Source organism: Microcaecilia unicolor, chromosome 7 (genome assembly GCF_901765095.1).
Source record: "Microcaecilia unicolor chromosome 7, aMicUni1.1, whole genome shotgun sequence".
In the NCBI taxonomy this organism is placed as follows: domain Eukaryota; kingdom Metazoa; phylum Chordata; class Amphibia; order Gymnophiona; family Siphonopidae; genus Microcaecilia; species Microcaecilia unicolor.
Genome location: NC_044037.1, coordinates 8,342,341 through 8,364,589, shown reverse-complemented (window position 1 = coordinate 8,364,589; position 22,249 = coordinate 8,342,341). Strand labels below are relative to the sequence as shown.

The following is a 22,249-nucleotide window of genomic DNA, read 5'->3' as shown; positions in this document are numbered from 1 at the left end:
GTGCTTAACTGCCCCCCAGTTAGGTGTGAGATTTCCACCAGCCTTTGAGCTAGCGTTGACACCTAAAATCAGAGCATAACTGCGGACTTACAGGAGTGCTCGGCCCTCCTCAGGAGCAGGATCTGTGAAACCGAAACGCCATTATTATTTTTAACATTTGTATAGCGCTACTAGATGCACGCAGCGCTGAACACCTGACATAGAGAGACATTCATGCTCTTCATGTCGTGGGCATCGGGAGCTCTGCTTACCTTCAGCACTGTGTCCTTTTGGGCGTCAGTTAAGAACTGGGGTTGACTTTAAATGAGCATAAATTTGTTTCCCCAAAATTTTGTTTATCATATAAAGATTAATCCCAGTATAGGAGGCAAATGATTAATATATATGAGGTGCTGCAGATCTGGATAGCTGTGCGCTATAGGAGATCACATGGCCATCTTACTTGCTTTATGATGCCTTCTACCAGCAGATCGCCAAGACCTGTCGTTTCTTTCTTTACAACATCCATAATATCCGCCCCTTTCTTTCCGAGCACTCTACCAAAACCCTCATCCACACCCTTGTCACCTCTCGTTTAGACTACTGCAATCTGCTTCTTGCTGGCCTCCCACTTAGTCACCTCTCCCCTCTCCAGTCGGTTCAAAACTCTGCTGCCCATCTCGTCCTCCGCCAGGGTCGCTTTACTCATACTACCCCTCTCCTCAAGACCCTTCACTGACTCCCTATCCATTTTCGCATCCTGTTCAAACTTCTTCTACTAACCTATAAATGTACTCACTCTGCTGCTCCCCAGTATCTCTCCACACTCATCCTTCCCTACACCCCTTTTCATGCACTCCGCTCCATGGATAAATCCTTCTTATCTGTTCCCTTCTCCACTACTGCCAACTCCAGACTTCGCGCCTTCTGTCTCGCTGCACCCTACGCCTGGAATAAACTTCCTGAGCCCCTACGTCTTGCCCCATCCTTGGCCACCTTTAAATCTAGACTGAAAGCCCACCTCTTTAACATTGCTTTTGACTCGTAACCACTTGTAACCACTCGCCTCCACCTACCCTCCTCTCTTCCTTCCCGTTCACATTAATTGATTTGATTTGCTTACTTTATTTATTTTTTGTCTATTAGATTGTAAGCTCTTTGAGCAGGGACTGTCTTTCTTCTATGTTTGTGCAGCGCTGCGTATGCCTTGTAGCGCTATAGAAATGCTAAATAGTAGTAGTAGTAGTAGAGGAGTAGCCTATTGGTTAGTGCAGTGCAGCTCCTTGTGACTCTGGGTAAGTCACTAAACCCTCCATTGCCCCTGGTACAAAATAATACCTGAATATATGTAAACCGCTTTGAATGTAGTTGCAAAAACCTCAGAAAGACGGTATATCAAGTCCCATTTCCCTTTCCCTTATGACATCACAATATCAGAAGTGAGCCAAGTATCAGGCAATCAAGCCATTGTGACATCACTAATGAGGTTGGCTCTTATTGGTGGACTGAGCCTCCACCTACCCTCCTCTCCTCCTTCCTGTACACATTCATTGATTTGATTACTTTATTTTTTGTCTATTAGATTGTAAGCTCTTTGAGCAGGGACTGTCTTTCTTCTATGTTTGTGCAGCGCTGCCTATGCCTTGTAGCGCTATAGAAATGCTAAATAGTAGTAGTAGTAGTAGTACCTGGATTTAGTTTAGCAAGTTTTGTTGTTGTCCTAGATGTTTTCACCACTTTTGCTCAGTTTGGATACCACTTTTTTAATTTTCCATTTAGGAGTATTAGTCTATTTCCCTTGTGTTTTTGTGAACATTTCATCCCGGCACCTAACTGTAGACAATTAACCCCTATGAATAAACTCCACACATGCAGTTCTTATTAGCATGTGAACACACGCCACTCGCCTGAGAATAAAACAGGTGTAATATGTCTGCTTATCTGCCTTTCCTGCTGGGTGGCCTCTTATAAAGGATTCTCTTTACTCTCTCAAATATTCTCTTTATTAAAAGAGCAGCACTAATGGATCCTGACCTGTCCCACACAGCCCCTAAGGTAGCCATTCCCAACCCAGGCCTCGGGATAGACCTAGTCCTGTTGGGTTTTCAGGATATCCAATGAACATTCATTATTCTTAATGGGTACACCTTAATAATTAGATGTAATTAGTAGACTATACACTTACTCAAACAATTATTGACCACTAGAGACAAGAAAAAAAACCTTTTTTTTTAAAGTAAAATGACCTTCAACTCCTGTGGCACACCAGTTGAAAAGCACCAACTTTTTAAAAAAAATTTATTTATAACCATTTAAATTTTTACAAGCGACAAAACAACTTGCCAGAAATACAGAGAAAGTAATATATAGGAATTATTTCAGTCAGGTAATTCTATTCTCTTCCTTAGACCACTAAATAGGGAGAGTGAAACAAGACAAGGAGATCAATTAAACAGTAAACAGGAAAAAAAAAAAACGTGGTATTAACCTGTTTATCCCCAGATATTACTCGTCTAATTCATTATTCCACATTGGTTGGCTTCTTCAAGGCCAATACGGTGTATAGTCAAATCGTTTCATTGAAAACATACTTATTGTCCAATATTACTTAGAAATAATACATCTGATTACATTCTCTCTCTTTTAAAAACCAGAAATTATTTAACAATACATATACTTAAGTCTCTAACTCAGATCCCACTGATTAAAGTAATCCCAGTTTTCACAGGCTTCACTCCTTTTAAAGTAATAATTCAGGAAATATTTCTGAGGAAAAGAAAAGCACCAACTTTAGACAAAAGCAATTCTTGGCATTCTATTAGTTATGGAGTTGGGGGTCAGGTGTTCAGTTGCATTTTCAATGCAAATGTTTTATTTCCTATCAGGGTAACAGATATATTTTTGTATGAAACTTTGCAACTGCAATTTCTTCTTGAAGGGAAAAGGTGTCTTCTAGGGTCATTCTCCTTAGCCCCCGTTACATATCCAGCCTCGGCTGTTTACTCATCTTTACTTACTTTTTTTTATTATTTTTGTTACATTTGTACCCGCACTTTCCCACTCATGGCAGGCTCAATGTGGCTTACATGGGGCAATGGGGAGGGTTAAGTGACTTGCCCAGAGTCACAAGGAGCTGCCTGTGCCTGAAGTGGGAATCGAACTCAGTTCCTCAATCCCCAGGACCAAAGTCCACCACCCTAACCACTAGGCCACTCCTCCACTGTTGCTACTATTTCAGATTCTACATGTAGAAGTCGGCCCTTGCAGATCACCAATGTGGCCGCGCAGGCTTCTGCTTCTGTGAGTCTGACGTCCTGCACGTACGTGCAGGACGTCAGACTCACAGAAACAGAAGCCTGCGCACCCTTCTACATGGAATGTTGCTAGTGGAATAGCAACATTCCATGTAGAATCTCCAATAGTAGCAACATTCCATGTAGAATCTCCAATAGTATCTATTTTATTTTTGTTACATTTGTATCCTGCACTTTCCCACTCATGGCAGGCTCAATGCGGCTTACGTGGGGCAATGGAGGGTTAAGTGACTTGCCCAGAGTCACAAGGAGCTGCCTGTGCCTGAAGTGGGAATCGAACTCAGTTCCACAGTTCCCCAGGACCAAAGTCCACCACCCTAACCACTAGGCCACTCCTCCACTGTTGCTACTATTTGAGATTCTACATGGAATGTTGCTATTCCACTAACAACATTCCATGTAGAAGTCGGCCCTTACAGATCATCAATGTGGCCGCGCAGGCTTCTGCTTCTGTGAGTCTGTACGTGCAGGACGTCAGACTCACAGAAACAGAAGCCTGCGCAGCCTTCTACATGGAATGTTGCTAGTGGAATAGCAACATTCCATGTAGAATCTCCAATAGTATCTATTTTATTTTTGTTACATTTGTACCCTGCACTTTCCCACTCATGCGGCTTACACGGGGCAATGGAGGGTTAAGTGACTTGCCCAGAGTCACAAGGAGCTGCCTGTGCCTGAAGTGGGAATCAAACTCAGTTCCTCAGGACCAAAGTCCACCACCCTAACCACTAGGCCACTCCTCCACTGTTGCTACTATTGGAGATTCTACATGGAATGTTGCTATTCCACTAGCAACATTCCATGTAGAAGGCTGCGCAGGCTTCTGTTTCTGTGAGTCTGACGTCCTGCACGTAGTGGAATAGCAACATTCCATGTAGAATCTCCAAAAGTAGCAACATTCCATGTAGAATCTCCAATAGTATCTATTTTATTTTTGTTACATTTGTACCCTGCGCTTTCCCACTCATGGCAGGCTCATTGAGAATTGGCGTACTGTTTGACAGTTGTTCTTTTCATTTTTAGGGTGTTGAGTACATCAAGTGTTAAAGGACCAAGTCCTTTCTGAAGTTGGATAGATATATTGCGGGGGTCCTACAGGGATCGGCTCTTTCTCCAATGTTATTTATTTATTTTATTTTATTTTTGTTACATTTGTACCCTGCGCTTTCCCACTCATGGCAGGCTCAATGCGGCTTACATGGGGCAATGGAGGGTTAAGTGACTTGCCCAGAGTCACAAGGAGCTGCCTGTGCCTGAAGTTGGAATCGAACTTAGTTCAAAGTAATAAGTGCAAAAAAACAGTGTGAGCTATTCCCCTTACTTCCGTAATCTAATACCACAATACTGGTGAACAGCAAAAAATAAACCCAAAGGGTAAAATAGTTTAAAGTTCTTAATCTATGGGTATAGCCCTCAGAGACCGAGGATTAACCAAGGTCTGACCTGCAAGACTCCAATATCTACATGAGATTGTAGTGTCTGCAGTCCTACCTCTCATAGGGCCATTTTATACCCATATTGATTTGCTTATGTACAAAAAATCATTTTTATAGTTTGTAACAAAACAATCATTCTTTTTGCTGAATATTACAATCTAAATAAACGACAGTAAAAACTTCAAAACAACACTTAGCTTTCACTGAAGTAGCGCAATAACCCCTCAGATTGAATAAACAACGGGGCCCATATCGTTTCGCCTTCTTACAGGCTTCTTCAGGTTTTGCCCAATACAAATATTAAACCGGGGTATCACTTGACCATGCAGAGACGCAAAAATCTCGGGCCTGTTAAGAATTGGTCCCTACATTTGCGTCTCTGCATGGTCAAGTGTTTTGTTACAAACTATAAAAATGATTTTTTGTACATAAGCAAATCAATACGGGTATAAAATAGCCCTATGAAAGAGATAGGACCGCAATCGAACTTAGTTCCTCAGGACCAGAGTCCACCACCCTAACCACTAGGCCACTATTTCTTTGGTGTAGACCAGCTTCCTACGGCTTTCTGACCTTGTTCTCCCTTTCTGTTGTGGCCTACACTATGTGCATTGTTTCCTTTGTGCTAGAATATTTAGTGGTAATATTAACTTGTTGCTGAATTTCTGTTCTATGTTTATTCTTTGATTTTAATTTGCCATTATATTATTAGGAAAAAAAAATTGTGACTGTACCCACACTCCACCCTGGAAGACAGGTAGAGGAAAAGTGTGTGTAAAGGAACTTCTCGTCACCTTCACACACATAACCCTTGCAGTAATTCTATAAAACACCTTTATACATGTAAAAAATGCCCCAAGTAACTAAAGCCAGGTTACTCCAGGTCACCCTGAGGAAGACGCCTTCTGGGCATCTGGGTTATGTTAGAGGCTCAGAGGAGAAAACACACTGTAGATCTTCCCTTCCACTCCCACTTGAAAGTTTGGGCAGACTCGTTCCCATATCTAAAACGTCCCTCTGCATTTCTGCAGCAGGGGTTATTAGCACATCAATCTGGCTTCCGCAAGAGGGAAGGCCCGAAGGGAGGCGATCTGCTGCTTTCATATAGAGGTGAGGTGCTGCCAATTTGAATGCAGGGGGCCCGGTGGAGACTTGGGACTGCGGCGCCAGCGGCCTGAGAGCAGGGGGGGGGGGGGGGCGGCGGCAGCAGGGAGGGGGCGGCCTTGCCCTGGACCCGGCTTAGTCTCTCGGAGGCCCTGGTATTCTGTGCTGATCTGTTAATGCAACTACACTGCCATGCGCTAACCAACTACCGCTTATGTTTACTAAGGTGCGCTATGGGCGCGTTAGCGTGTTTAACGCACGTAAATGGATTACACACACAAAACGCTAACGCGCCCATAGAAATGTATAGGTGCATTAGTATTTAACACGCCTTATATTTAAGGGCATATTAGAAATGCTAACGCACCTTAGTAAACGTATCCCTATATCTATTTTGTAGGCAGTAAGATGGCTCACATGCTAATGGGAAAATCAGTGCATGGCCATTAACGCTGAAAATACAAAAATCGGAAATTTACCCACACGATAAAAATGGCCTTAGTGCACAGGAATGGCCTGCACATTAGTAAAAGTGTCCCTTAAAGAGTGAAAAAAAAAATTAAAAACAGAGAGAGAAGGGCTCAAATTTGAAGATCAGAAATACAAGTGTCATCTTACCATCATGATTCTTTCACTCTCAACTTCTTGGAGCAGGCCAGCAAACTCTTTAAAGGATTCAGCTGGAGCAAGAGAAAAGAAAGAAGAAAAGAAAGGAGTTTATCTCCTTATTTTTGCACTAATGTTCAGCAAGAGAGCAATTTCAGCATAATCTGAAACAAACGGCATCGTCCCTCACAGATGCACTGGAAACATACCACAAACACATGCTGTTAATTTGCTATGGGCCCTAAAGTGACTGACTGGCTTAGGAACTGCCTGAGTGGGAGACCACACAGGGTAGTGGTAAACGGCATTTAACCGGTGGTGGGAGGCAGGGCTGGTGGTTGGGAGGCGGGGATAGTGCTGGGCAGACTTATACGGTCTGTGCCAGAGCCAGTGGTTGGGAGGCGGGGCTGGTGGTTGGGAGGTGGGGATAGTGCTGGGCAGACTTATACAGTCTGTGCCAGAGCCGGTGGTTGGGAGGCGGGGCTGGTGGTTGGGAGGTGGGGATAGTGCTGGGCAGACTTATACGGTCTGTGCCAGAGCCGGTGGTTGGGAGGCGGGGCTGGTGGTTGGGAGGTGGGGATAGTGCTGGGCAGACTTATACAGTCTGTGCCAGAGCCGGTGGTGGGAGGCGGGGCTGGTGGTTGGGAGGCGGGGATAGTGCTGGGCAGACTTATACGGTCTGTGCCAGGGCCGGTGGTTGGGAGGCGGGGATAGTGCTGGGCAGACTTATACGGTCTGTGCCAGGGCCGGTGGTGGAAGGCGGGGCTGGTGGTTGGGAGGCGGGGATAGTGCTGGGCAGACTTATACGGTCTGTGCCAGAGCCGGTGGTTGGGAGGCGGGGATAGTGCTGGGCAGACTTATACGGTCTGTGCCAGAGCTGGTGGTGGGAGGCAGGGATAGTGCTGGGCAGACTTATACGGTCTGTGCCAGAGCCGGTGGTTGGGAGGTGGGGCTGGTGGTTGGGAGGCGGGGATAGTGCTGGGCAGACTTATACGGTCTGTGCCCTGAAGAGCACAGGTACAAATCAAAGTAGGGTATACACAAAAAGTAGCGCATATGAGTTATCTTGTTGGGCAGACTGGATGGACCGGGCAGGTCTTTTTCTGCCGTCATCTACTATGTTACTATTCTGAAAATGTAGGTGTACCAGTGGTGCGCCTCAGGGTTCAGTCCTTGTCTGTTTTTTATTTTATTTTTTTACATTTTTGTAAGTGATACTGCAGAAGACGCATCCGGTACGGTTTGCCTCTTTGCAGAGAATACCAAAGTCTACATCAGGATAGACACCCAAGATGGTTAGGATAATATTACGAGGTATCTAGTGAAGTTTGAGTACGAGTCTTGAGCACGGCAGCTAGGATTTAATGCTAAAACATGCCGAGTCATTAAATTGAGGAAATGGGTGGCCTGGAGCTGTATACCAAAGCTAAAGAAAGCAGATTTAGTTAAGAGCATATGAAGATAAGAATAGCCATACTGGATCAGACCAATAGTCCATAGCCCAGTATCCTGTTTCGAACAGTGGCCAATCCACATCACAAGTACCTGGCAGACACCCAAATAGTGGCAACATTCCATGCTACCAATCCCAGGGCAAGCAGATACGCTAACTGCTGTTACTACGTAGTGAAGGCGGTTAGCTTGGCAGAGTTTAAAAAGGGGTTGGACAGTTTCCTAAAGGACAAGTCCATAGACCGCTACTAAATGGACTTGGGAAAAATCCACAATTTCGGGAATAACTTGTATAAAATGTTTGTACCTTTGGGAAGCTTGCCAGGTGCCCTTGATCTGGATTGGCCGCTGTCGGGGACAGGATGCTGGGCTCGATGGACCTTTGGTCTTTTCCCAGTATGGCATTACTTATGTACTTATCCTCTGGCAGTGAACTTAAGCGTTGCCATATTGGGACAGACCAAAAATCTATCAAGCCCAGCATCCTGTTTCCAACAGTGGCCAATCCAGGTTACAAGTACCTGGCAAGATCCCAGAACAGTATAATACATTTTATGCTGCTTACCCTAGAAATAAAAAAAATATATATGGCTTAACTTTCTCCAATTGTATAGTATCAACTACTAAAAAGTGTTTAGATAGGAAAAAGTCACTATGAACACTTGTAAATTGCAACGAGGTGGAGTCTCATATCATTTAGCACAAATCCTTATATCACTCCAATGGTGAATCTAAGTTTGTGCATTTATTTTAATTATTGACTATAAGCCACCTCCACCCAATTGTTGCAATTACAATAATTTTAATGATAAGCTGTGCTCTCACAACATCTCATGGAAAATTTACATATATATTGTAAAGAGTATGTAGGACAGGCCCCAAAGGAACCCTGGGATAGGCCAGAATACCCCCGTTATAGGCAGGCATTCCCCAGGAAAAAACTAGAAATAAAGAACTACAACTCCCAGCATGCCCCAAGGGAGACCAGGGATAAGAGAAACTATGTGCATTCCCAGGAGTCTCCAGAGGAGGGCCGCAGGGGAAGGAATAAGGCTGATTCTCCAACCTGGTGGAAGAGGTGGTGGAACAGGTGGGTGGAGAAAGAAGAGCCACCAAAGAGCTTTAATGAAAGAAAGGGTGAGCAGCTGGGAGAAGGGCGGGGCGAGGAGAATATGGATTGGGCTCCTGAGGAGAGAGAAGGAGAGAGTGAGCCTTGCCCTATGGAGCTGACTGAACCGGAGAACACCCTGGAAGAGCCGATGGACTTTTCAGCTCTGGCTCAGCGAAAGCCAAGGAAGTAGCGGGGCCAAGCCGGGTCATGCGGGAGGAGGTCAGGTAGGAGTATGACTGACCAAGAGGGTGGGACCCTAGGCTTTGAGCCCGCGCAAAGCCATTACTGAACTGTGTTTTGAAAGCCTGGCTAAATTGAGCTGTGTTTTGGAAAGCTTGGCTAGAACTGAACTGTGTTTTTTTGAAAGCCTGGCTAAGCTGGGCTGTGTTTTGAAAGCCTGGCTAAACTGAGCTGTATTTTGAAAGCTTGGCTAGAACTGAACTGTGTTTTTGAAAGCCTGGCTAAATTGAGCTGTGTTTTGGAAAGCTTGGCTAGAACTGAACTGTATTTTTGAAAGCCTGGCTAAATTGAGCTGTGTTTTGGAAAGCTTGGCTAGAACTGAACTGTATTTTTGAAAGCTTGGCTAGACCTGAACTGTGTTTTGAAAGCCTAGCTGGACTGAGCTATGTTTTTGAAGCTTGGCTAGAACTGAACTGTGTTTTGAAAGCCTGGCTAAACTGAGCTGTGTTTTGCAAGCTTGGCTAGAACTGAACTGTGTTTTGAAAGCCTGGCTAAACTGAGCAGTGGGGTAAAGCTTGGCTAAAAGTGAACTGTGTTTTGGGAAAACCCCGCTACACTGAACAGGGTTTGTTTTTTTTGCTGCAACTCTCCCCCAGGAGGGAGGGAGAGGAAGCAGTTGTGGAAGCCTGGACTGGGCAACTAACCGGCTTGAAAAAGGTGAACGATAACTGTGTTTTGGTGCCACAACTGAGGGAAGGAGGAAGGCCCCTCCTAGGCAATAAAAAGCTTCATTGTTCTGAGGGAAAAAGGAGCAGTACTGGAAGGTGTTCTTCAGGCTGTGGAGAGCTGCAACCGCTGAGAAAATAAGGATCCACTTTACAATATATAAAAATGCTCAAAAGACTTGTTCCCCAAGTCCATCTTAATAATGGCTTATGGACTTTTCTTTAACAAAGTTATCTAAACCTTTTTTAAACCCTGCTAAGCCAACTGCTTTTACCACATTCTCTGGCAACGCATTCCAGAGTTTAATTACATGTCGAGTAAAGAAATATTTTCTTTGATTTGTTTTAAATTTACTACTTTGTAGCTTCATTGCGTGCCCCCTAGTCCTATTATTTTTGGAACGAATAAACAATTTGCATCTACCCTTTCCACTCCACTTATTATTTTATAAACCTCTATCATATCTCCCCTCAGCCGTCTTTTCTCCAAGCTGAACAGCCCTAGCTGCTTTAGCCTTACCTCAAAGGGTAAGTTCCTTGCTGCCGGGGGGAGAGGAAAGAGCAGAATTTACTCAAGAGTAATGTTGGCAGTATAGTGAGGGGAATGGTTTCTGAATGTGTGGCCAGCTGCTGGAGACAGTTATATGCAACCGTTTGAGTGAGAATATTAGGGAATGTTTTGGGATAAGCCAAAGGGATGTTTTTGCCTATGTACACATGCCACACTTTCTGTTTCACAAAGGCATGAGGGGGGTGTTAGTGCAACCAACTATAGAATTTGAGAGGCTATGCTTGGAGAGACAGTAGGAGGGGGAATAAGGGGGATACTGTCATTAATCTATGGGATGTTGTGAGAGGGGCAGGGCATGGGTTTGTGGGCAGTTGGGGGAGGTATAGGAGAAGGAAACCTGTAAATCTTTCTGAATATGTCTCAGATCTCCGTATGTACCAGAACTTAGAAAATGGGTGCAGAATGCTTTTCAGTGGTACCTTACGTCCGCTAGACTGAAGAGCCTGTACCCCAGGAGTTCAAGGATATGTTAGAGGGAATGGGGGGGGGGGGGGGAGGGAATGATGTACCATATATGCTGGGGTTACCCGGTTATAGGAGTCTACTGGATGCTCCTCAAGTGCAAATATCCTATGTATTCAACGTAACAATTCCTGAGGGTGAGAGTGGCTTGGCAGAGTAGCAAGACAGTTGACGGTGACCAAAGAAGCAACCCACGATGTCCAGCTTTGAAGCACTCTTCTTTTGAAGCCCCTGCTGGACAGAGCAAGAGGTCTAAGGTATCTGAAAAACTGTGCTTGAACGGTCAGCAGGACTCAATGGTGATCCTTTCTGATGATTCTATGGTGGCCCAAACAGATGGAAAAGGCAACGGTAAAAGCAGGAATGTCCAGCAGGTCAAAGGAAATGATAGTGCCTCTGTATAAGTCTCTGGTCAGACCTCATTTAGAGGAAAATGAACAGTTCTGGAGAAGCACCTTCCAAAGGACAGAAACCAGATGCAACTACTACAATGGTCAGTGGTCTTTGCCATAATGTATATGGGGACAGACTTAGGCCAACACAAACAAACAGTGGATCCAAAAAGAGTCCTCTCACAGAAGGTGTTTCCTAAACAAGGTCTTTATTTCAAATTACTAAAAGTAACCCGACACGAGTCATGTTTCGGTCGTAAAGGCCTGCGTCAGGGGTCTATCAGTTTCCAATCCTATATAATAAAAGGCACCTCCAACATTCTGAAGCTGACTGCATGGCTGAGGCATTCCTGCTCTCTGTATCCATCTCCTGAATTGACATCACGTACTTCCGGGTTCGTCACAAGCAGAAGTGACCAATTACACGAGGTTTCTCGGCTTCAGAATGTTGGAGGTGCATTCTATTAAATAGGATTGGTCAGTTCCTTGAAGCACAGCCAGAGCTCAGCGTCCTGCACAGTAATGCTCAGACACCAGAGAGAGAGAGGGGGGGCCTGACACCAGAGAGGGGGGGGGGAGGTATCTCTGTCACACACACACTCTTTCTCTCTCACAGTCAATGTCAGGAAGTACTTTTTCACGGAGAGAGTGGTGGATACTTGGAATGCCCTCCCACGGGAGGTGGTGGAAATGAAAACGGTAACGGAATTCAAACATATGTGGGATAAACATAAAGGAATCCTGTTTAGAAGGAATGGATCCTAAGGAGCTTAGCCGAGATTGGGTGGCAGAGCCGGTGGCGGGAGGTGGGGAAGGTGCTGGGCAGACTTATACGGTCTGTGCCAGAACCGGTGGTGGGAGGCGGGGCTGGTGGTTGGGAGGCGGGGATAGTGCTGGGCAGACTTGTACGGTCTGTGGCAGAGCTGGTGGTTGGGAGGCGAGGATAGTGCTGTGCAGACTTATACGGTCTGTGCCAGAGCTGGTGGTTGGGAGGCGGGGCTGGTGGTTGGGAGGCGGGGATAGTGCTGGGCAGACTTATACGGTCTGTGCCCTGAAGAGCACAGGTACAAATCAAAGTAGGGTATACACAAAAAGTAGCACACATGAGTTTAACTTGTTAGGCAGACTGGATGGACCGTGCAGGTCTTTTTCTGCCGTCATCTACTATGTTACTATGTAATTCCATAGATGATATAACTGGATTCAGTGCTTGCTCCAAACTCATCAGATCTGCCCCAGTGATGCCTGGAGAACTTTGGTGTTGCAAAAGCCACGCTAGCGATTCCTGAACGGCAAATGAGAAGAAGCCCATAGGAATTGAACGGGCTTCCTCTCATTTGCCTCACAGGAATCGCTAGAACGGCTTTGTAAAAGAGGCCCTTAAAAATCTAAATATGTACAATTTGGAAGAAACAAAAAAGGGGATAGGGGAGTCAGGGCACATTTAAAATACTTTCAAAATACAAATTCAAAGGAAGTGGGCTTCTTTGAATGGAAACAAAGCTCTGCAATAAGGAGTCATGGGATGTACGTAAAAAATAATCTAAAGAAAATATTTCTTCACGGAAAGGCTGGTGGATGCATGGAATGGCCTCCCGGCAGAGGTGATGGAGACAAGGACTGTATCTGAATTCAAGAAACATGGGACCAGCAGAGAAGTTCTATGAAGAAGATGAAAGGATTTTACAGCTGGTGCAGCTGGATAGGCCATACCATCTCCGTCTACCGTAATTTTTCTGTTTTTACGTACTACACACAAATTCACACCAACTGGACATTCTCATTCAAGCCCTTATTTTCTATCTACAATGTAGGCTTATGTTCTACTTGATAAGAAACAAGCAAGCTGTATAAAAGATTTCAGACATTTACACTGAGGAATGACCTTCAGGAGCGTATAGGGCCCAGCACAGAAAAGCTTCTCCATTTACAATGGGACCCGTGTTAAAATAGCACAAGTTACTGTGAAATTACCCATCTGTGATACTGCGAGCGACGGTTGGGATAGGCCTGCACAATAACACAGCCGGACAAAGGAGTAAAATTGAAAATAAGCACTTTATTAACAGAAAACCTGAGACCTATTGTGTCACAGGGCCAGGAACACAAGGGGAAAAGTTTCTTTGGTTCAATGAATACAGTCTTATCCAAGGCCTGTGGCTGACAGGGCCACCCAAACATAGTCTGAGGCCGTTGGCTGCCACGCCCCAAATACAGCCTGTTAACTCTTCTCTTTCTTTCTCTGAGTTCCAGGTCTGGCTCTAGCCAGACCTCAGGGCAAGGCTTACAAGTCTGAAGTCAAAAGTGGCTTTCCTCAGCCAAGTCGCGGTCACGAGACATAAGTTGAAGCGGCATATGGTGAGGCTTCAACTCTTCCTTCTCTGGGCCTACTTAACCCCAGTCTGGCGGCTGGCCCTACCTTTTATACTTCCTCTTTACTGTATCTTCGGCTCCACCTCATTTCCTCCCTGGGCGGGACTAATGGGTTTAAGGTGGCTCAGGCTATCTCAGGGACTATCCTTAAGGGTGAGGTGCAGTATTCTGTATACCCCCCTCACACCATCTTATGAGTATCCCACGTTGCTAACTTCCCCCCTTAGTGAGAAGAGTTTAAGTCTCTGGTAACCAGAGCTGATATTGTGATGTCATAATGCTTCATTCCACCAATGCCTAAGAGCCGACCTCATCAGTGATGTCACAATGGCTTGATTGCCCTAGGCTCACTTCTGATATTGTGATGTCATAATGCCTCATTCCACCAATGCTTAAGAGCTGACCTCATCAGTGATGTCACAATGGCTTGATTGCCCAATACTTGGTTTACTTTTATTACATATAGCAGTGATTTTGATTTCTAGAGAAGTTTCTTTTTTCTTTAATTAAGGGAGGAAGTTATCAATATGGGCTATCTTAAATAGTGTTATTTTACTGTTGACCCCACTTATCAGTAACTAGGTCTCATTGCATAAAATGGGACCTGTGCTAAAACAGCACATCTTATTGGCTCCAAAATATCACATGACTCCATTGGCTCCAAAATATCACATGACTCCAGCCCTACCACTTCTCCTGTGCAGTGTCAGATGAAACTTTGGTAACAGAACTTGTCACCCCATCAAAGTTATCTAAATGTGATCTCTGGCTGTTCTCCATTTCACGCATCTAAGGATCTTCTGTACCTATAAGACTTTTTTTGAATTCTATTATTCTCTCTACCATCTCCCCTGAGAGGTCATTCCATGCACCCACCATCCCAACACTGCTCCATAAGCTCTCATACTATGATAAAACCATTCTGGACAGTGTAGTAGCTGCAGCCTTTCAGATGGGTTACGGTTATGTCACTTGATGGAAAGTATATGCAAGACATTATTGGAAATTAAATAAAAACTGAATGCAAAACAAATAGATATATCTCCATCTGAACTCTAAGAAGCACTGTGTCTTCCCCATCCCACGTGCTCTGCCCTGGGCCACAGAGGTAGGGAGGGGACCTTCTGGCTTCAGCTACAACCCATGATGTAACTGGGTTTTTCCACTGTAGCTCAAATGCATTCTCATTGTTATTTACTGCCAAACTAAGCTATGTTTTCATTTTGCACATCTGGATGTTAATATTTCATGGATATTTGTGCAAAATGTAGATGCTTTGGTAACTAGCTTTGGAGAGTTCCTAGAAAGAAGTGTAAAAATAAAATTTGATTTGACTTGGTTTACTCTACAGGGGGTGGGGGACTGTCAAATGTGTCGCAAGAGTACTGCCTCACCATGTTCCACTATTTTGGAATATACTGTGAGCCATTACATTGCATTTTCAGTTTATTTTGTGTGTTTTTCAACATGCATGTCTACTGAATATGTTAACACGTTTATTGAACTTGCTAGAGCTGTACCAAAGAGGGGCGTAGCCAGACTTCGGCAGGAGGGGGGTCCAGAGCCTGAGGTGAGGGGGCACATTTTAGAACATGTTGATATATAGAAGTTATCCTCTAGTTGTAAACAGGAATAACCAACAGGGCCTGCTTTACTGGAATTCAAACCTTAGTACAGTCCTTGGGACTCACCCAGCCAGTTGGTTTTCAGGATATCCAATATGTGACCTGCTGAGCGAAAAGGTACCAAAAGTGGGGTTACGAATAACAGAGATAAAGGCTATAAAAGTTAGGAGGGGTAAGTTTGGGTAACTTTTATTTTTGAAATTTGACCACAGTCTGAACAAAACAGTCAAAATTGTATCCATAACATTCTATGTTTACAGAGCTGTAGAAGTTTTTAAGTTTGCTATTTTTCAAATGTGGTTTTCCAAAGACGTACTTCATTGATAAACGTGTCTCATTTTTTAAAGATGTAAATAGTCTAGACCTGAAATCTGCAGCATTACGCAGTTGATATCCCTCTATTTTATGGCATAAATACTTTTGGTACCTTCTTGCTCAGTGGGTCACATATGCATGAGAGAGATTTGCTTACCAAAGAGGCAGTGAATGCAAACCTCTCTCATTTTGGGTATCCTGAAAACCTGACCGGCTAAATATGCCCTGAAGAATGCATTAAGAAGCACTGCCTTAGTAACTCGGGCCCAGAGCGAGCTAAACTGCGTCTCACTTGGGACTAAACGCCACGAGCTTGAGTTCCAAATCCACTAGTTCCACACTCGCATGCAAAAGAAAGTTTCTATTTGAAGTTGGAGTTACCAAGGGGGGATGATTCCATATTAATATAAACTGCTTCTGTACACATCTAAAATGACAACTTGGTAATCCTGGAAGTGTAGACTTTATACAGACTCCAGCTTTCACTCCCATATAGAGGAACTGGTCCAATGATGTTATTACATCATTTTCATGGTAGCTTGAGTGGATGGCTAAACTAGCTGCATGGAAGGACCTGGAGACTTTCTCATACTGTACTTTATAGCTAAAGCTAAGGGGGGGGGGGGGGAGTAGCCTAGTGGCTAGTAACATAGTAAATGACGGCAGATAAAGACCTGTATGGTCCATCCACTCTGCCCAACAAGATAAACTCATTTTGCATGGTATGTGATACCTTATACCCGAGTTTGATTTGTCCTTGCCATTCTCAGGGCACAGACTGTAGAAGTCTGCCCAGCACTGTTCTTGTACTAAAAGTTCTGAAGCTAACGTCGAAGCCTCTTAAAATTTACACTCCAGCCCATCCCCATCTATTCAGTCATGATTTTGAACTGGTTGGCTTGTTTTCTTAACTGAGTGTTCCTTTGTTGCGTCCACACATTTCAACATCCAAACCTTTTCCTATGAAATGTGAGGTAATTCGGGGCTTGGTGTTACCACTGATCTTAGTTAATATTTTCTGAGCCCTTTAATTACTGTTGTTCAGGATTTTGGACCACGTGCTCACTGCTATGCTGATGACATCTTGTCGCTAGCATAAGCTTCACCAATCTCTCAGATTTTCAACACTGGCCAGACGCGATTCCTACATGGGTTACAAAACAGACTTCTGTTGAGTTTCACCTAGCCGTGTGTTTGGCTTACAGGGGGCACCTTGATGGCCCTTCACTGACCCCAGTATTGTTAGGAAGATAAAGCCAGTCCATGGATCATAGTATGTACAGCATATTTTAAATGACTATAAACACACAAAAACCTTTCAACCACTGAAGAAATTTGTGCTGTAAATGACAGCCAATAAATCAATATTCCCAGCATATATTTCTTCAGTGGTAGAAAAAGGGTTTTGTGTGTTGTCTCAGCTACGGTCATTAAAATATGTTCTTGATGAAGGAGGTCTACATTCATGCTCTTTTAATATTGTGTATCGACTTTTGGGTGCCGCTCATAGGTATGACACAGTTACTCTCCTATTCATTTGCTAACACTGGCTTCCTATCCATTAACCCATTAGTGCCCAATGTTCCGATAATAAGCCATACGGGAACATCAGGCACTTATGGGTTAAAGGAGTCAGTTTAAGCTTATTATTATTATTATTGCATTTGTATCCCACCTTATCCCACCTATTTGCAGGCTCAAAGTGGCTTACATAGTATCATTAACATGGTTTTTCCAGTGTATCAAGTATTGTTAGTATTGTGTAGAGATTAATTAAGGGACGAAAGAGAAGGAAGGGATTTATTAGGGTATTTATAGAAGGTGGCTTTCGTAACTGAATGGGTTGGTGAAGTGGGTTAGTGGGGCTGTAGGTTCTCATTGTAGGCCTTGTTGAAGAAATATGTCTTCAGACATTTGCGGAAGATAGTTGTTGTGTCGATTGTTTTCAGGTCAGTGGGTAATGCGTTCCATATCTGCGTGCTCATGTAAGAGAAGGTGGTGGCGTGCATCAGCTTGTATTTTAGTCCTTTACAGCTGGGGAAGTGTAGGTTGAGAAATTTGCGGGATGATTCCACGAGGTTTAGCATGTAGGTTGGGGCGTCTGCGTGAATGATTTTGTGTACAATCGTGCAGATCTTTAATGCAATGCGTTCCTTAAGTGGGAGCCAGTGAAGTTTCTCTCTTAAGGGTTTTGCACTTTCATATTTAGTTTCTCCATATATGAGCCTGGCGGCCATATTAGTGTTTATTTATTTTATTTGTTGCATTTGTACCCCACCTATTTGCAGGCTGAGTGTGGCTTACATAGTACCGTCAAAGGCGTTTGCCCAGTCGGTGGATAACAAATACAAAGTTGTATAGTGATTGTATGAGGTATAAGTGGAGGGTCGGAATAGATGTCCTGTTTGATCATAGTCATGCTGTGTTGGTAGGTGAAGAGGGTTACGTGGGGTCGTTGGGTTAGGCCTTTTTGAAGAGGTTGGTTTTTAGTGATTTCCTGAAGTTCAAGTGGTCGTGGATTGTTTTCACAGCTTTTGGGAGCCCATTCCATAGTTGAGCGCTTATGTAGGAGAAGGCGGCTGCGTAAGTTGTTTTGTATTTCAGTCCTTTGCAATTTGGGTAGTGTAGGCTTAGGTAGGATCTTGACGATCTGACTGTTTAGTGTTAGCGCCTAAGACTTATAATGAGCCTGCGCCTCCATATTCGGAGTCTATAGCGGTACCATGTACCAGGTAGAACCTTGTGACCCTTAGACCACTACAAAGTCATTCCTTCTAGTTCTAATATCTGCTAGGAAATCGCACATAAAAGTGCCTTGTTTTGGCTGGTGCCTAGTTTATGGAATAGACTGCCAGTTTTGTTACAGGCTGACACAATGGCGTCGCCAGGAAATTTGTATTTTTTTCTTACAGTGGGTACATCTCCCCCACCAGTACCTTAAAATCCTCTCTGCTGCAGTCTTCACCAGGGCAGCAGCACTCATAGGCTGCCTGCAGCCTGCATGGGAACTTCCTCCCTGAACCGTCCCGCCCCTTCTGTTGAAACTTCCTATTCTGTGAAGGATCATAGGACGGTTCAGGGAGGAAGTTCCGGTGCAGGCCGCAGGAAGATTATGAGTGTTGCCGCCACTGGCCGGATGAAGACTGCAACAGCACAGAGGATTTTAAGGTAAGGGCGGGGGGGGGGGGCAGGTCTGACAGGGGGTGCGTACGCAACACATGCACTTAGTATAAATACGCTACTGGGCTGAAGCTTCCTTAAAACAAATTTAAAATAATGTAAAAAAACAAAACAAAACATATTTCGTTGCCCAGGCTTTTGGCTCCCAGGTATCAGGGATTGTATGAGCACAGTGAACCATATCTGAAGGACATTTAAAGTGTGTTGAATGTTTAACTACCTCTTGTGTAGTGGACTGAATGTACAGATCTGACCAATTTAAAATGGCTGTGACCTTAAAGGTAAGAAATATAGCAAGTTTTAAATAACTTTACACACATTTGGATTTTTGGCTCAAGCCTTTTTCAGTAGCAGCTCGAGGCTTGTGACATTCAGGTATATTAGATATTTTCCTGTCCCCGGAGGTCCTTATAACTAAGCTGCGGTAAGCGCTAACGCAAGCTTACTACAGGATAAAATGCATTACCGCAGGGCTCGCTCTGGCGTTCCAAACCAGTTTTTGAATGTATGTGTTTTACCCACACGCTAAAAACATTTGTTTTTTAGCGCTGAGTGCGTGTTTGGAAGCGGAGAGGAGGCACCGATATGCTAATCGGTTAGGCGCACGGCTACTGCCATGCACCGATTAGCACAGGATTAGCGCATGAGCTCTCACCACCTACAAAACAGGTACAGGTAAGTTGCTCACGCGGTAACGGCCACCTGCTAATAATTTCAGATATAGGAAAAAAAAATCGGCCATTTACCAGCAGTGCTAAAAGTGCCCTTAGAGTGTGGGGAAAACCTGCGGTGGATAGCGCAGGTCACTTAGCGCTGCTTAGTAAAAATGCCCCTGAGACAACGGACAGTGAAGGTTTTTGTCAGAATTATCATTCTACTAGAACTTTACTTTCATTCTTAACTACAAAAAGAGAATCCTCTTTACTGAGATTGAACATAAAATAGATGAAAAGAGACATTCAAATCAAGGGAAGAATTGAGTGTGCGATGACCACCCACATGGGATGAGGCAGGGAGAGGGTGTCCTAGGACTTTCTTCTGCCCACACTTTCTTTTCAGGGTAGGATACAAGCCATCCACACATGTTAGCTTGCTGAAGGGCCTTGAGCAGCTGACGTAATGGGCTTCAGCAGCTCCAAGTATAAATCCCAGATCTGCTAAGACTGTTTGGAAAATGTAGCCAAGCAGCACATTTATGAGTCAGACTTGCTGGCACAGGGACAGAGCTGGGAAAAAGTTAGAGAACGCATATCCCTGCTCCCCCAGGGTCACTCGCAGGACACTACAGCTGCAAATCTTGCTGCCTTCAGCCATTTTTCACTCTTCCCAACTGCAGTGAATAATAAAAAAAAACCTGCTTACCAATATTGATTTCATCATCTGTAAGGGTGTCCCCAATGAAGTCAAACTGGAAAGCCTGTAGCGTCTGGGAAAACTTCAACACAGCACTGGAGTAACCTGAAAAGGAGGGAAGAGAGGATCAGCTACCTTCTACACAGACAGGGAGAGGGCGGGATTCATGAGACGCTTCCTGTGACGTGGTACATAAAAGCCGTCGTTACGCAGACTTCCGATAGACTGGAAATGCATGCAGCCATCACCAGCAGCATTCATACGTCACACCAGGGGCAGCAGTGCAGTGGTGCAACAGCCCAGAGTAAAGTGCACTAAGTTCTGAAAGTTTGCACTGGCCCGACACCAGAATTATCTGAAGATTATATTGTCCCATGTAGATCTGAAAAATGTAAGCAACGTTAACATTTCCTAAGATCTTAGGGGATCTTTTACAACACGGGCTTCCCACACGCTAAATTGGAACGACCGCTGGCCCAATCTGGCTGCTGGCAGTAGTTGCAGCTGGAGCACGCGCCACTTCCGGCACTCCGGAAAATTTGTTTTGCTCTAGCGCAATGCTAACCCGCTGGTAATTGGGGGTTTACCGCCGGGTTACCGCGGGAGCCCTTACCGCCATCTCAATGGGTGGTGGTGGTACATGCTCCCTGCCACACGGCCACGCAGTAAGGGTTATCTTACCGCATGGCCGTTTGGGGGGGGAGGGCTTTTTACCCGCTGCGGTAAAGAGGGCCCTGGCCACTACCCAAAGGGCTCTTTTTCTCGCAGCTTAGCAAAAAGATCGCTTAATGAGTTGTGCTAAATCTGTAATCGAGCATATGAAGGGTGGGTCTGAAAGAAAAGACAAAATAAAAAAGTGACATATTTTAAGTACAAATATCAGACTCTTAAAAAGTAATTCAGTGTTGTTCATTTCATACTCCAATTTCCTTGCACCTTTAATTGCCTGCATTTGGTGAAATTTGCAGGCATTGAATAGCAGTCAATTGAAGGCCATTAAAGTAGAGAGTTAAAATAATCAATGCTGTGTATCACTACAGAATGTAAACTGCTTTTCGAATTTTGAACGCGAACAGTGTTTTAAAAGAACGAATCGTGCAATTTTAAAAATCCTTTTCTTACAAATGTAAGAAACATGTCATTTGAAGTAGACTTTTCTAAAATGTCCTACCCTATATGAATGGAAAGGTACACTCATGGGGGGTAAATCAGGAGAGGGGACACCAATAGCATTTTTTTTCCTGTGCAGCCACACCTCCTCCACGTTAAATGTACAATACATTATAATATTTTTTTTTTTTGGGGGGGGGGAGGGTTCTTAAGCTGAAGTCAGTACAATTTTTACCAACCCTGACTCTACCCAAAATTGCTTCCAACTCCGCGGCCCTAGCTAACCTCTCACCACCCAGAGGCCTTCCCAAGGCCTACCTTTAGAAGCAGTAATGGTCTAATGGCTCTTTGGGGCAGGAGCAATCCCCAGTCCCTTCTGCCCATGCTGGCTCTGCAGTCAAAATGGCTGCCATGACTTCCTGCGGCAACCATTTTGAGATTAGAATTGGCCTGGCCAGGAGCAACTGGGGATCGCTCCTGCCCCGAAAAGGCCACTAGACTGCCAGGGCTTCTAAGGGTAGATCCGGGGAAGGCCTTTAGGTGGTGGGAGAGCCACCTGGGGGAAAACTCTGCCAGCAGGTGTGGTGAATTTCGGTCACAAATTTGGTTTCGATCACCTTCGATCCTGCCAGTGTGGAAACTGTTACCTCTCGCCCTCCTGTGGCTACTTCAGTTCCAGCAGTGGAAGAATTTTTTCTCACAGTTTGAATTTCACTGCAGTGTTGGACTCTTCACATGAGATTTCCTACAAGGAAGTACTGCTTCATTTGTATTATAGGTCCTCAGGAGTTACTTTCCTTGGGGACAGAATCCTTATATTTCCCAAAGTATCATGTTTGACACAAGAAAAAAGAAAAACATTTCTAGCACTGCGAGAAGAAATATCTTCGTAGAAAACGCAGTTGAAATCTCACACCCATGTATATGTATCACCAGAAAAAATGGGGACAATCACAAAAAA

The 22,249-nt window shown here is 44.4% G+C and overlaps 1 protein-coding gene across 1 annotated transcript in view; it reads right to left on the bottom strand.

Moving 5' to 3' along the window:
* The window catches only part of OPHN1 (oligophrenin 1), a 206,410-nt gene that overhangs the window by 116,080 nt on the left and 68,081 nt on the right, over positions 1 to 22,249 (bottom strand). Inside the window, 2 exon segments of the mRNA XM_030208951.1 lie at positions 6,452 to 6,513; positions 20,188 to 20,283. Coding sequence (XP_030064811.1) covers positions 6,452 to 6,513; positions 20,188 to 20,283 — 158 coding nt within the window.